Source organism: Chiloscyllium plagiosum, unplaced genomic scaffold, assembly GCF_037043375.1.
Source record: "Chiloscyllium plagiosum isolate Xiang-an unplaced genomic scaffold, Cpla_swu_hap1 HiC_scaffold_14, whole genome shotgun sequence".
Classification (NCBI taxonomy): Eukaryota; Metazoa; Chordata; class Chondrichthyes; order Orectolobiformes; family Hemiscylliidae; genus Chiloscyllium; species Chiloscyllium plagiosum.
In genome coordinates this window covers 39,321,800-39,337,682 of record NW_028270152.1, presented here as the reverse complement: position 1 = coordinate 39,337,682, position 15,883 = coordinate 39,321,800, and the positions used below count along the sequence as shown (strand labels likewise).

General features: G+C 37.9%; 1 protein-coding gene across 2 annotated transcripts in view; it reads left to right on the top strand.

The window, feature by feature from the left end:
* The window catches only part of dnah12 (dynein, axonemal, heavy chain 12), a 284,710-nt gene that overhangs the window by 230,863 nt on the left and 37,964 nt on the right, over window positions 1–15,883 (top strand). For both annotated transcript variants that reach the window (XM_043708118.2, XM_087994328.1), the window contains 3 exons: window positions 2,366–2,506; window positions 5,963–6,121; window positions 11,572–11,716. In XM_043708118.2, the coding sequence (XP_043564053.1) occupies window positions 2,366–2,506; window positions 5,963–6,121; window positions 11,572–11,716 (445 nt within the window). The remainder of the gene's footprint in view (window positions 1–2,365; window positions 2,507–5,962; window positions 6,122–11,571; window positions 11,717–15,883) is intronic.

Below are 15,883 nucleotides of genomic sequence, written 5' to 3'. Positions count from 1 at the left end.
TGTTATGGTCCTGCTGATGGTAATGCAGAACAAGTAAAATCTCAGAGTGAAACCTGACTTCATGGATTAGCAGTTTTATTTCTGCAGCTTGTCTACCATAGCGATCAGTTACTAAACATATTCACAAGAGGCTGCCAAAGTTATTTTAACAAAAGAACCCACCTTGGAGAAAAGTTAAGCTAACTGTCAATTTGGGGGATATGGGATAGATTTGGATCTGCTGCCCCAGACATAGATCAGAGGCACTGCTTAGTGTCAGTGCAGGCAGGTTAAAAGGCTTGCCTTAGTATCCTTGGATTTAGTCCTGGTTGTGTGGTTAAGTGTTAAGCTCTCTGGCCCTCCATCCCTCAAATCAAATCTCCATGCCTTATTCTAAGCATATTCAGGCCAGTCCAAGCCTGTCTATTCACTCCCAATGGTGCCTCATATCCTCCATGCCAACCAATACTCTTCCCCCCCATGTCCAATGACCCTTATTACTCTTCATGCTAACCATACACCTCCACCCATCTCTGTGGCCCTGTTATAGGTCCTATGTCAACTTAATCCCAACTCATGACCACCTTTTGCTTTTCCACCATGCATACCAACTTACCTTATACCCACTACAGGCAAATCTCAGATGCCATGCCAAAATGAAATAAAATAAATCTCTAAGTATCTATTACATTTTTCATTATAGAGAAAAGTATTCATGAAAACACATTCAATACATTTAATTCTGAAACACTAAATTTCAAGAACAAATATTTATATTTATAACACCACATCAAAGAAAAATGACCCCTTAATAATGTCTTACAGCTGTGAATTAACCTGTGAACTTACAATCCTCCACTATGATAAAGAAAGGTCGTTAAAGTTGTCAAACAGAAATATGCAGTAATGATCACCCTTAGGGTTATGTCAACAAACATCTGTTGAAAAATATGGAACTGATATTTTCAATCTCCCACCCATAGGCAGGCAATTTTATTTAAAATGTAAAGGAGATTTAAAATACATGATATTTGACTATTTTATTACATATCTGTACTTAAATAGCATTTACATCTAAAGCATTTCATAATGGGATACATAATGCAAATTGTGGCATTTAATGGAGTGGAAATCAGATCTGCTTATCCTGCACAATGAGTTTAAATGGTCCAGTCAGTTCATAAACTATTCCTTTGTGTTTCACAGCCCATGAACTTTCCCCTATCCTGAAGATAAGATTTGCCAAAAATGGGATCCAGATTTCCAGACCTAGATCCTATTCACCATGTTTAAAGGTCCCCTGAATCTTCCTAAGTCATTTACTTTTTCTTTGTGAAGCTTAAGAGCAGCATTTTCACAAAGAACCCACATTTGCGTTTCCCAATTACATTTGACTAGGTTGTAGAGAGTAATGCTCAGAGGTGATAAAAAGAAATATAACATCTAAGTGGTGTAGTAGATCACAGATAGTAGTGCATAAGTTACACCCATAGTCCATATTTGATCTGTTATACACAAACAGAATGTAAAATGTGGCATTCAGCTTGATGGCACATTTTTGACTCTGCCTGCTTTATATGCTACTTGAGTTCAACAAATATAGAAATTTTGAAAGACCTTGGCAACGTTCACTCTGTGATGGATAATTCCAAAGTCACAGGCAAAGCAGATTAGAATAGCAAATATGAAGGGATACCAGACAGGGATGGAAAGCAGATCAGAGCCAATAAATCAAGAAGGAAAATACATTTTGATTTGAGTGTGCACCAGAAGGAAGAATTGATTGATGGTATTGTACTCATCAAGATTGATAGGTTAAGTTGGGGAAAATAACAGAAATTAATCTAGTTTTTGAAATGGAAAGTTTAGAAATTATATTATTTAAGAGTTTTGGTGAAAAAATAAGAATGTGAAATGTATGAAAAACAGCAAATCCTGGAGGTCTGAAATAAAAATGTTTAACATCACATTTGTAAAGAGAAAAGACAAGTAAAAATTTTGGATATAGACCTTTGAATTTTTTCTGTTATGATAATTCAATAATATATATAAACTGTATGGAATAATGAGAAAATGAAATAGCCTGCATTATTGCCAAAAAGAAGCAAATCAAGATAAATCAATGGTGCATTATTCTGACCAGTGGCGTATAAAGGCCTGAAGTAAACAAAAATACTCTCTTTATAAAAGTTTCTAGGAATGATGAGTCTTTTGATCCAAATTTAAAAATTCCTAAATTTGGTCCTTTATATTATTTTTGTTTATAAAAATCTTGCCATTTTCCATTCTATGTGTGCTACTAAGTCAAAACATTTAGACATCCATACTGTAGAATATAGTTTGATAATTGGTTTCATAATATATGGTCTTATGATTTCCTCACTAGTAATAAGTCTAAAATCTTGGAGAAGCGTCTTCGTTACCTGAATGATCACTTCACTTATAACCTGTATTCCAATGTTTGCCGCTCTCTATTTGAGAAGGACAAGCTGCTCTTTTCCTTCCTTTTATGCTGTAATCTACTTTTGTAAGTAACTGTTTTTATAAAATCCTCTCTCATCGTTAGTAATTTTTGAAGAAATGTGTTTTATTGACAAAAATTAAAAATATTGATGCTATCCATACAATTATTTAATAATATAGAAAGGCATTGGATAAATAATTTTATATGGCTGTTTACAGTTTTAAAATGATTTCAAAGAAAAATGTACAAAATACTCCATATTACATTTTAGTTGAAATCAGTGAGCAGTTTGGACAAACAACTGTGATTTCTCTATTTTCATACAGGGCTAGAAATAATTTTGAGGTTGGTGGATTCTAATACTTTTGTGGATATCATATTCTGGATAATAATTGTTAGAACATCTAACTAACTGGATGAGGAAGAGGTGAAGTATTAGCCATACACAACATTAATAGTGGATGATTAAAATTTGGGATGCTCAAGAGGCCTGAATTGGAGGAGCAGAGATCCTGAATGGCCGGAGGGATAGTGGTGAAAGGGATAATGTCATGGAGGCATTTGAAAACAAGAAAGAGAATTTTAAAACTCCTGTGCTGCATTACTGAAAACCATTGTAAATCAGTGAGCATAGGACTATTAGGTGAATGGAACTTGTTGTGAGTTGAGGCATAGGCAGCAGAGTTTTGGGTGACTTCCAAGATTACAGAGAGTAAGATACAAGCATAATAGTCTTAATGCTGGAAGCCTGAAACAAACACACAGAATGTTGGAGAAACTCTGTAGGTCTAACAGCATCTGTAGAGAGACAAAAAAAGTTAATTTTTCAAGTATGGTATGACACTTCATCAGAATGCAGTAGAATGTAAAAGGCTGGCCAGGGGTAAATTGGAATAGTCAAGACTGGAACATGAATGAGCAAAGGCAGTAGTGGTGTCCAGTAATGGTTCAGAGATAGATATAGCTGGTCTTTATAGTGGCTTGAATATGTGGCTGATAACTCAACTCTTACAAAAAGTCTTGTTCAGCCTCAGTTGCTGGGGAGAAGGATGTAGTTGATGTCTCGTGAAAGGATTTTGTGGAACCAATGATAGCTTCTGTTTTCCCAGTATTAGTTTGAGGAAATTTCTGTTCTTCTTTTACAGGAATAGAATAATCAAGAGAGGTAATTCAATGGTGGAACTGAGTGCTTGCATATACCCATGAAAGCTGACTACTGTGTTTTCAAACAATTTTGCTAAAATGCAGCAGGTAGTTGAGAAATAAAAGGGGAGGTTCAGTGGATAAATCCTTGGACTACACCAGAGCTAACAGTATGGGAGTGGGAAAAGATAATTTGAGTTGGATCTGTGGATAGACAAAACAACAAGGGACAGCACAGTGGCTTAGTGGTTAGCACTGCTCCTCACAGCACCAGGGACCCGGATCCAATTCCAGCCTCGGGTGGCTGTTTAGAGTTTGCATGATTTCCTCGAGTCTGTGTTTGGTTTCCTCCCACAGTCCAAAGAGATGCATGTTAAGTTAATGGCCATGCTAAATTGTTCATAGTGTCCAAGGATGTGCTGGCTAGGTGTATCATCCATGGGGTATGCAGAGTTACAGGGATAGGGTAGGGATGGTGGTCTGGGTGGGATGTTCTTTGGAGGGTTGGTTTGGACCTGATGGACTGAATGGCCTGCTTCCACAATGTAGGGATTCTATGATTCTATTACAAGCAACTACAATGTCACCCAGCTGTCAGACAGTGGAGAAGTGTCCAAAGAAGATGCCAAGCTCCAACATGGCAAAAGCTGCAGACAAAACAACAAGACAGAATAATTTCATTGCCTTGGTAGGTCACAAGGAATTCAGTAATATGAGGAGTCAGATTGGACTCAAAACACTAACTTTTTCTCTCCCCATAGATGTTGCCAAAACTGCTGAGCTTCTCTAGCACTCTGTTTTATTTATATAATATGATCCAGAAAATGTCTTGTGTATATTTGTGGTTTACTGTTTCTGGCACAGCTCTGTCATTCCAAAAATGATTGGATAAATTCCTGGAGAGATAATTCTAACATCAGGACAATGGTCATTTGGAGGTATGCTCAGTGATGGTTACAAGATGCCTTACAATCAAACTTGTAAGAACGTAAGAACATAGGGTAGGGAGGGTGGTCAGCCATTCAGCTCCTCAAGCCTGCCTGCCTCGCTAATTAGATCATGTCTGCTTTGCCCAGGCCTTAAGTCCTCTTTCATGCCAGCTCCCCATTGTCCTCAACTCACCACTGGTATGTCAAAAAATCTATCTGCCTCCTCTTTAAATACTTTCAGTGATCTACTGATTGTAATTGTTGTTATAATATCCATTCTTCTCAGGCTCCTTTTGTCACATTAGTCCTTATCTCTCAATTAGTATCAAACCTCAATCATCTTATGACATCACATTTGACTAGTTTGGCAAACGTTTCCTGAAAATAGGAATGAAACCCAAGCACAATGCACATGCAACCTTTCCTGTTTGATTATATTTTGCATAAATTTCAAAGTATGAAATAAGTGTACATTAGTGTACAATAATAATGCATTTCAGTGAAAGTAACTTCACTGAAGGGGGTGCCTGGGCAGTGATGTCGTGGTATTATCACTAGACGAGTCATCCAGAACCCCAGGCTAATTTTCTGAGGACATTGATTCAAATCCCTCCATGACAGATGGTGACATTTGAAATGCATAAAAATCTGTCATAAAAAGCAAGTCTAATGGTGAGCACTGCCAGTTGTTATTAAAACCCATCCAGTTCACTCATATCCTTTCGGAAAGTAAATCTGCCATCCTTATTTGATCAGGCCTACATGTGACTCCAGGCCCACAGTTATGCAGTTGACACTTAAATACCCTCTGGGCAATTAGGGATAGCCAATAAATATTGGACCAGACAGCACGGGCACAGTGGTTAGCACTGCTGCCCACAGTGCCAGGGACCCGGGTTCAATTCCTGCCTCAGGCAACTGACTGTGTGGAGTTTGCACATTCTCCCCGTGTCTGCGTGGGTTTCCTCTGGGTACTCCGGTTTCCTCCCACAGTCCAAAAAATGTTCAGGTTAGGTAAATTGGCCAAGCTAAATTGCTCGTAGTGTTAGGTGAAGGGGTAAATGTAGGTAAATGGGTCTGGGTGGGTTGCGGGTCAGTGTGGACTTGTTGGGCCGAAGGGCCTGTTTCCACACTGTAACTAATCTAATCTAATCAAAGTCTATATCTCATAAACAAATTTAAAGAAAACCTATGGTTTCAGTATTTTGTGATTCCATTTTTGTAACATTCACATTGACTTCCAGTGTTCATTGTGAACTGGAATTTACCAGACAGTGAGCCATAAGCTGAAGTGGTATATTTCTGCCATTTTAGATAACTTTTATCATTACATTTTCTGTTCTGTCCTTACCATACTGAAATGAAAGAAGGAAATCTTTCGCTTTAAACTCTCAAGCAACCTTTGAATTACTTAAATTAATCATTTATTTTCCACCTTTACATCCAGGGCAAGACACGACATCAATTATCACGAATTTATGTTCCTGCTAACAGGGGGAGTAGGATTGCAGAACAAATTAGCAAACCCTGATCCATCCTGGCTGCAAGACAAGAGCTGGGATGAGATCTGTCGTGCAAGTGATCTACCAAGCTTACAAGGACTAAGGTAATAGTTAGCTTTTTGCCAGTCTGCCAACATAATTACAGGCTGGTTATTTTCTTCTCACCAGTTTTAAATAACCATATTATATCAGATTAAAAGTACAAGGAAATAACTTTTAAAAATCAAAGCTAGAATAGTTTTTCAGAAAAATCTGGAGTTCTTAGGCCCCCTCATTAAATGTTATAAAACTTTCACAGATACTTTCAAAATATAACAAAATATAATATTGTTTTCCTTTGTATAGAAGTTATACAATTGAAGATGTATTTATTATAATTATCTATTACAATTTAACTGCTGTTACCCAGTCTTTCTCCTCCTGTATGAGGTTCATCCCATTCTCCACTTTATGGAGAAATGTAAGCCCATTGAACCTTAACACCAAGCATTTTGTTTTAAAAATGCATACACTATATAGATAAACCAATGGCTCATTGGTCAAGGGTTATGATTCTGGCTTAGAGCTTGTACTGAACTGGCATGTGAGAGGTCCTGGCTTCAAATCCTGGACATGCCCTGACTATTTGCCTTCAGTATTTTCAGGGCAGAAAGTGTTCCTTTGAAGTGTATTTTTTTGGCTTGTGGTAATCTTTCTGTTCTTTACTTTAAAATGTAATTCGCATACAATGATAGTGTTTAGTAATAGTGCTTTTAACTTTTTGTTGTTATAAAACTTTTAAGACGTGAAATCTTGTTCTGTCATCATTTCTATTGTTAACAGTACATTTACATTTCTTTTTAAAAGTTATCAGCCTCTACAGAGATCAGAAATGTTAATCTATGGAGGTACAACATCAAAACATATACATACAAGATTTGCCGTACTCTTCTGCCCTCTCTTGAAGATCTCACCCTGCATGCTACAGCCAAACACCAACAGTCTTCGTTACTCATGCATTTACTACCTACATTTTTTTCTCTCTCCATGCTTCAACCAAACCTTGGACAATCAAGGAAAGATGCAGCTGTGTTTCACTTTGATTAGGACTGCCATCCCTGATTGACAAGACATTTTAATCACTGCTTATGGCAACTATAATTCTGATTCGTCGACTATAATGTTCATTTTTTTTTGTCTGATACATTGAAACCTAAGATGTGCAGGCTCCCCAATGAGAACACAAAATAAATTTTAAAACTATCAAACTAGCTGATCTCATGTGGTGGTGTTCACTGGAAATAGTAATTAATATCTGTGTTTTTCTATTCCTGTAACTGAATTTCCCTTTATCACTGTTGTCATTCTTTCTTTCCTCCTCTAATTTTGCTTGTCAAAGAACAAAGAGAACAAAGAGCAATACAGCACAGGATCAGGGCCTTTGGCCCTCCAAGCCTGCACTGGCACATTTTGTTCTTCCATACTAAAACTGTCTTCACTTCCAATATCCGTATCTCTCTATTCTCTTCTTATTCAAATATTTGTCCAGGTGCTTCTTGAATGCTGCTATTGTGCCTGCTTCCACCACCTCCTCTGGCAGCGTGTTCCAGGCACTCACTACCCTTTGTGTGAAAAATTTGCCTCGCACATCTCTTTTAAACCTCCCACACATTGAACCTGTAACCCTAGTAATTGACCCACCCACCCCGAGAAAAAACCTCATACTTTTGACTCTATCCATGGCATTCACAATCTTATAAAGTTCTATTAGGGTTGCCTTTCAACCTTCTCGATTCCAGTGAAAACAAACCCAGTCTAGACAACCTTTCTTCATAGCAAAAATCCTCCATACCAAGCAACATCCTGGTCAACCTTTTCTGTACCCTCTCCTAAGCACCCACATCCTTCTGGTAGTGTGGTGACCAGAACTGTGTGCAATGTCATCTGCATGTTCTACTTCTTTATTTTCTGTGACTTTTACAGGTTTTCTTATTGTCCTGTTTGTTTTTGAAATTATGATAAATGTAAGTTACTGCTTCTACAATGGACAAATAAAAATAAAGCTTCCTTCATCAGTGATGTTGGAATAACTAGGGATAAAGTGGAATAGAGCTTAATGTGTCAGTAGACTTGATAATAAGAATGTCTAACCAGAATTACAATCCACAGAACCAACAAAATTTTAAATCAAGAACAAAAAATATTAACCTCATTAATGAGGAAACTTGTTTGAACAATAATTCAGTAAGTAATGAATCACCATTTTGGCAAAGACAAGTTATTTGTGAAGAACAATTCAGTTTAAATAACATGCTGGAGAAGTGTGGTGAAGTTACAGAGAGGGTTGATGTGACTAATGTTGATGTTAAGACACCTAAACTTGTTGCCTTTGGGTGAAGGACCAGGGGTACAATTCCCTGGCAATTCTGGTGCAAGCACAGAGTGGGACTGTTTTCCATGCTCTCCATTTTATGCAGCTGCAAACAGGACTGCACCTATTAGGTCTTAGTGGTGTCATATTACAACCATAGGACCCATGTGATGGGAACAAGGAAAGCACAAGTGAGTGGGATTGTTCTGCAACAGGAGAAAAGGCTCCTTTTTAAAACTATGCAGACTTGAGATAATTAGAGTTTAGCAAAGTCATGGGAAGCATTAGTCACAACTAAGATTTGAGTCTCAAAGAAGTTCTGGAAGCCATTAATTATTCAGTTAATTTGAGAGTAGTGATGAAGGAAGCCCACATATGATATTTGTTTGGTTCAGCTGTGAAATACTGGAACTTGGAGAAACCCAGGAGTACTGTCAGTTTAGTGAAGCTAGCTATCTACAAAAGAGCTGGAACTGTGGTATGAATAGGTGTTGGAGTGTAATCTCATGAATCCAGGGAGAAACAGTCCAAGGAAAGAGACTGAACTACTAGAATGTTAGTCTCGTTGATGTGTCCCATGACAGAACAGTTTGTGAGACAGTTGTGAAGGTAGATCTTCAAAAGTAAAGAACTGGAATGTCTTGTAAAGTGGACAAAGTTTTATTATGTTCTGGATTAGTGGTACTGGAAGAGCACAGCAGTTCAGGCAGCATCTGAGGAGTTTTATTATGATTTGGTGAAGGACAGTGTCACTCACATCTTGGTGGGAGGGAAGAGGGCTTTGTTACTGAGAAATCCATTTGACCTGTTATGACCACGTCTACATTTGATATGCCATCTGGGGTCTTTGACCATAATTTGATTGCTTTCCATTGTTATCTCATGTTATTTCTGAATAGTAGAGTATATTTTGTGTATATATTCTACTTTCTGTAGTTTTCTAACTTTGTCAAACAAAATTTAATTTGTTCAAAACTGTACAATCTTTAGGCTTTATTCTCATGTATTTTAAGTGAGAAACAAAGTTACTGGTGCTTAACCAAATAGTAACGCAATATCTGTAATTATAAGCATGATTCGGAGATGCCGGTGTTGGACTGGGGTGTACAAAGTTAAAAATCACACAACACCAGATTATAGTCCAACAGGTTTAATTGGAAGCACACCAGCTTTCGGAGCGACGCTCCTTCATTAATGAGGAAACTTGTTTGAACAATAATTCAGTAAGTAATGAATCACCATTTTGGCAAAGACAAGTTATTTGTGAAGAACAATTCAGTTTAAATAACATGCTGGAGAAGTGTGGTGAAGTTACAGAGAGGGTTGATGTGACTAATGTTAAGACACCTAAACTTGTTGCCTTTGGGTGAAGGACTGGGGTACAATTCCCTGGCAATTCTGGTGCAAGCACAGAGTGGGACTGTATTCCATGCTCTCTATTTTATGCAGCTGCAAACAGGACTGCACCTATTAGGTCTTAGTGGTGTCATATTACAACCATAGGACCCATGTGATGGGAACAAGGAAAGCACAAGTGAGTGGGATTGTTCTGCAACAGGAGAAAAGGCTCCTTGTTAAAACTATGCAGACTTGAGATAATTTGAGTTTAGCAAAGCCATGGGAAGCAGTAGTGACATGGATACAAAATTAATTGTGTGACAGGAAACAGAGATTTGTAGTTAATGTATGTTGTTGGACTGCAGTCTAGAATTGTACTTCAGTGTGCATGTAGTGAAAGAGAAACTACAAACCAATGCTTCTCAGGGCGCTTAGGTGGCATGGCTGATACACCATTGCACATATAAGTGCACAATCTTCCATCTATTGCTATTTAAGTATTAAGCGACATGTCCTCCTCCCATCTTACAACCCTGTCTGAGGCAGTGATACTCTTTATCCAAATTGAGTACAAACTAGCAATTTCCTCATTATTCAATGTGGGACTATCACTTACAGGAAAGCCTTCAAGTGGTTCAAAACATTCACTTTTATTTAGTGAATGCAAATAAAATCACAAACAAAACAAGCATACACAAGCTGTAGTTGCTTCTAAGAACAGGGATTGCTGACCTTTCAAACAGGAACAAATTTACAGTCAATGAGTAGTCACTGCATCCAACTCACATCTACCGGAGCTGGGAGTCAGTTAAGTCCTCTTTGACTGGTTGTGCTTGATGCTACTGCACTCTATCATGCAAAGGTGATGTCCTCCTGCTTAATGTCCTCATCTTCTTCCTGGAAGACTCTTCTACCACTTTCCTCATTCTTAAGCTTCCTTCCCCTGTTTGCTTGATGCAATTATGCAGAGCACAGCATGCACGGATTATGCAGCAATTTGGTTGAACTGTTTTACAAGACCTTTCAGACTAATCCAAGCATCAGAACCTAATTTTTCAAAAGGTACATAAGGCTGTATGAATGACTGTCTACATTAAAGTATTGAGTACAACCCAATATTAGCAAAACCTTATTCATTTTTGAATATTCTAAATTACATTTATTGGCTCCCAGTGATGGTCTTGTCGGTGATGGTCAGGGAGTGAGGGATAGCTACACATTGTGTTTACAATTGTTTGCCATGTTCTGTCATGCATGCTTCAGGAAGCTTTGCTAATGTTGAAGATAAGAGTACAGGTAAGGTGTTGGAAATTGTCAGGAGCGACATCCATCAGTTTTCAGTACATATCAATCATATTTTGTTCTAGGTCCTTGTAGCCATGGCAAAATGATTTTCTCTCAGATTAGTTCAGGCACTACTACTTTTTCCTTTTTGCTTGAATGCATGCTGTTGTCAACATATTAAACAGCCATAAATGATCAAGCTCAACATTAGTTTATAAGGAAAGTAGCATTAATTATTATTTAATTAATTGAAACTTTTAAGCACCATCATGAGTATACAGGCAGAGAAATACTCCCTTAGTCTGTTGATTACCCATTTGAAGATTTGACTTGCCTAATATTGATAACTTATTAACCTTTGACTAAAAGTATTCTGCATATTTGCATATTTTTCCTTTCTTCAACTGAAATTATGAATAGACATTTGTTACATTCATATGAATATAAAGTTCAAAAACTCAAAAATGTCATTAGCTTTGCAAAGTTTGATTCTTATTTTATGTGACAGTGACAAAGCAGTAACACCCTGAAATAGCAAGATGTAAAACTGAAAGTTTAACAATTTTCCCATTTTCCAATTAGGGATCATTTCGCCAAGTCCTCTGGAGAATGGCGCAAGATTTATGAAAGTAAAGACCCACACATTGTTTCTTTGCCACAACCTTGGGATCACAAAATCAATGAACTTCAGAAGATGATCATTCTCAGGGCACTTAGGCCAGATAAGGTAAAGACGAATAAGTCCTCATTTTTCAATAATAAAATGCATTCTTAGTTTTTGATTACTTGAACAAACGTTAACTGCTTTAATGTCTTTAACTGCTGCATTTTTTTTCTGTTATATTCCACTTTTTTAAATTTTACAACATAAGGTCTCACTTACAGCACCTGCACCAATCAAAACATCTCCAAGTAATAAATTACTTTGAAATGAGATGAGTAGTGGCAGTTCTGTTGCACCAAAATTAATATTTACACTAGCTTTTTCTTTAGCAGTACTGGGTAAGGAATTTTGACTGTACCTTCTGGTTTATTGATATGGAATCTTTAATATCCATTTTCCTTTTCCTTTGGACATGGTCAAAAATAACAAGTCAGCATTTATTCCTATTTTCTGATGCCGTAAAGGAATTAAGGGCCTTTATAACTCTGTAAGAGCCAGATTGAATAGTGGTGGCAATTTCATGTTCCAGAAGCTGCTAAACAATCTGATTTCTGTGACAATCATGTAATTTTCATGTTTGTTTTTAGTAGTACCAGTTTATCAGTTTTTCAATTTGCAGTATGGAATTACACATACAGGGTCAAATTCAGTTTCAATGGAATTGCAAGTTAACTGATGGTGGATCAGCTGCCAGTTGTTTGAATTATTTGGTTTTCCTTCCATTGATTCCACAATTGCTAATCCATTCCTACCATTCAATCAAAATCAATTTTTTACCATTATTGACTCTTGGTTCCTAGTCCAGGGCTACAGTTGCCACAAAAATTACAAAGAAAAAGGGCTTCAGGTTAACAATTTTTATTAAAGATATTGTCTTTGACAATATAGTACTTTTTTTCAATGGTGTGCTGGAGTTTCAATTTTGATTATAAGTTTAGGTGGTTACAAAACTTGATAAGCTAAAATTGCACATTTCTTGTCGAAGGCTACTTAGAGAGTGTTGAAATAGAATCAAGCTAGATAATTCAAAACAAATCAACTTCTCACAGAAACTCAACTAAATCACCTAACTTTCAAAATTACTTGGTAATTCTAAATTTATCCTAAATTAACTGTGCTCCTGGTAATTGTACTTTTATCTAGCAGAACTGAGTGCCCAAAGAATATGCAAGTGGATCTGATTTTACTTCTGTACTTTGAGATGTGCATTTTTATTAAAATCTGGCTTCCTTTTCTCATCAGACAGTTGTTTTAGATAAAACTTCTTTAATTTGCACTCTTTAATGTCTTCTATGTCCGATGACAGTCTGGGTGACTGTGTGGAGTCTGCACATTCTCCCCGCGCTTGTGTGGGTCTGAACTAGGTGCTCTGGCTTCCTCCCAAAGATGTGGATTGGCCATTGGCTAAATTCCCCTCAGTGTTTAGGAATGTGTAGGCTCAATGGGTTTGCTCTGGTAAATGTGGGGTTATATGGATAGGATGGGGGACTCGGTCTGGGTGGGATGCTTTTCGAGGGATGGTGCAGACTTAAGTGGCTTCTTCCTGCACTTGTAGGAATTCTATGATTCATTTCTTTAGTGGACTGTCTTCAGTTAAAAGTTTTTTTGATTGCATGAAATAATATGGAATCTATTTGGAAAAGAGTTGGTGGAACAATGCACTACAGCTTCTTTTTTGTTCAGTTTTTTTCAGTTTAGTTTTACCAGGTACAGAATTATTTGACATGTGATCAAATTGTTGTAACTTCAAATTGCATAGCCTATTTAATCAGGGAGAGGCAACAATTATTTTCAGTGACTGAATTTTCAGGTACAAAGAAGGAACTGGGTTTATCTTGCTATTGCACTGGACAAAGTTTTCTCAGCCTCTGAATGGCATGGGCACTGGCAAAACAGTTGTGAGAAAACAGCGAATATAGAAAATGAGATTCTTGACATTAACAAAAATTGTCTGAGAATCTTGTGGCGTAAACTGTAACTCTCTTGTATTAATAGCTTATTAATCTTGCTTTATTTAAATGGAGTTTTCCTAAGCAGAGAGAAATTAGACAGCCCTAATTCCCAACATGGAAGTCAGAAGCTAGTAGTTGCAGCTCACCATCATCTTCCCTAGGCATCCATCTTGCCCAACCTCCCCCAATGACAAGCATCCCACCAATCATACTGGTCCTCTCTCCCCAATTGTTGGCTATTTTCTTCTGCAATGAGTCAAAGGCAGGAATTGAGTAAGATGAAAGTCGGCGGCACAGCAATAGTGTTAGGTGCAGGTGGAGGAAAGGCAGAGAGTTGTTCATGAGTAGGAAGCGCAGAGGACTTGCATCGTTAGTATTTGGGACGATGTGGTGGGTAAGAGTGGTTGGGGGATGATGTTGTACAACAGTGGGTATGGTAGAACATGATGCTTGCTGGAAGTTTTTTGAGGAATTCTCAAGCACTGTGGTTAGAGGGGGACCAGTAAATGTGTTGTATTTGGACTTCCAGATGGCCTTCAACAAGATATCTCACACAAGGTTTAGTCATAAAAGCACACAGTGTTGAAGCCAGTATGCTGGCATGAAAAGAGAAATGGCTAATGAGCAGGAAACAGCAAGTGAGGATAATGGTTGTTTTTCAGGTTGGTGATTGTGACCAGTGGGGTTCCACACGGATCACTGTTGGGTCCGCAACTGTTTGTAATATATATTAATGACTTGGAGGAAGGAAGTAAATGTACTGAAGTCAAATTTGCAGACTGTGTGAAAATAAGTGGAAAGCAGTGTATGAGAGAGATATAAACAGAGAGACATTGATAGTGTAGGTAAGTGGGCAAAAAGTTGGTAAATGAAGTATAATATGGGAAAATGCAAAGTTCATTTTGGAAGGGAGAACAAAAGATTAATAGAACTGCAGAAAACTGCAAACAAAGAGACTTGGGATACTTGTGCACGAAACACAAAAAGCTAGGACACAGCTGCAGCAGTTGATCAGGTAGTCTAAGGGAATGTTGGCCCTTATTTTGAGGAAGTTGGAGTATAAGAATAGGGAAGCCTTACTGCAACCTTTCAAGGTGCTGATGAGACCACATCTCTAATACTTTGAGCAGTTTTGATCCCCTCATGTAAGGAAAGATATTTCATTGGAGGCAGTTTAGAGAACACTCTTTTGGATGATCCCTGGCACTTAGGGATTGTCTCATGAGCAAAGTTTAAACATGCTAGGACTCTGCTCACTGAAGTTTAAAAGAATGAGTGGGGATTTCATTGGCACATGTAGGATCCTTAGGTGGCTTAATAGGGTAAATGCTGAGAGGATGTTTCTCCTCATGTAAGAGTTTGGGACCAGAGGGCATAGTCTCAGAATAAAGGGACCAATTTAAGAGCGAAATGAGAAAGCATTTCTTCTCTCAGAGAGTTGTGAGACTTTGGAAATCCTTGCCACAGAAAGCTGAGGAGTCACAGTCATTGTGTATAGTTAAAGTTGAGCTAGATTTTTGATCAGTAGGAAAGTCAAGAGTTACAGGTAAAAGGTAGGAAAGTGAGTATGGGGAATGTTGGATTAGACATGGCCCCATTGAATGGTGGAGCAGGCTCGAGGGGTCAAACAGCCTACTCCTATTTCTATTTATTATGGTCTTACGGGAGGTGTGTACATTGGCACAGTCAGAGTTAGTGTGAGATTACAGACAGTAGATATTGGCAATTACTCTTATGGAGCACAAAAGATCATTAACCTTCTTCATACATTGGTGGGTATTCCTTTGGACCTGGACATCATGCTGAGTTGGGTGGCAGCTTAAGACTAGACTGAGGGGTCCTGGTGCTGTGGTTTCCTCTGGCAGTCCTGAAAAAAGACAATGGTGCTTCCGTCCACCTTCATCTCCATGAGACCTCCAAGTGCTTGTCAGCAAAGTGGGATGCTAACTTGTCTCTATTGTCCATCTTTGGTACAATTCTTTACAACCTGACTTACAGCATTTCAACTGGATTTTAAATATGGCACAGGTGACAGTAACCCCAGAAAGTCTAGCAAAACTTCCACTGTTGGTGCAAAATGGTGCAAGAGTGGCTCAGTGAAAGAATTGTTCATAGTTAATTGAGTGAGTATCATAAAATTTTGCAATAAAACTTGATAGAGCTTGCAGAAAGTAACCCTCCATGAAAGTTCCTGAAATTGGTACTTAGCCAAAGTTTGAGGAAATTTAATCTTCTTGTTTCATTTTTATAATTGTCTGCTGAAAATGTTACACATAAG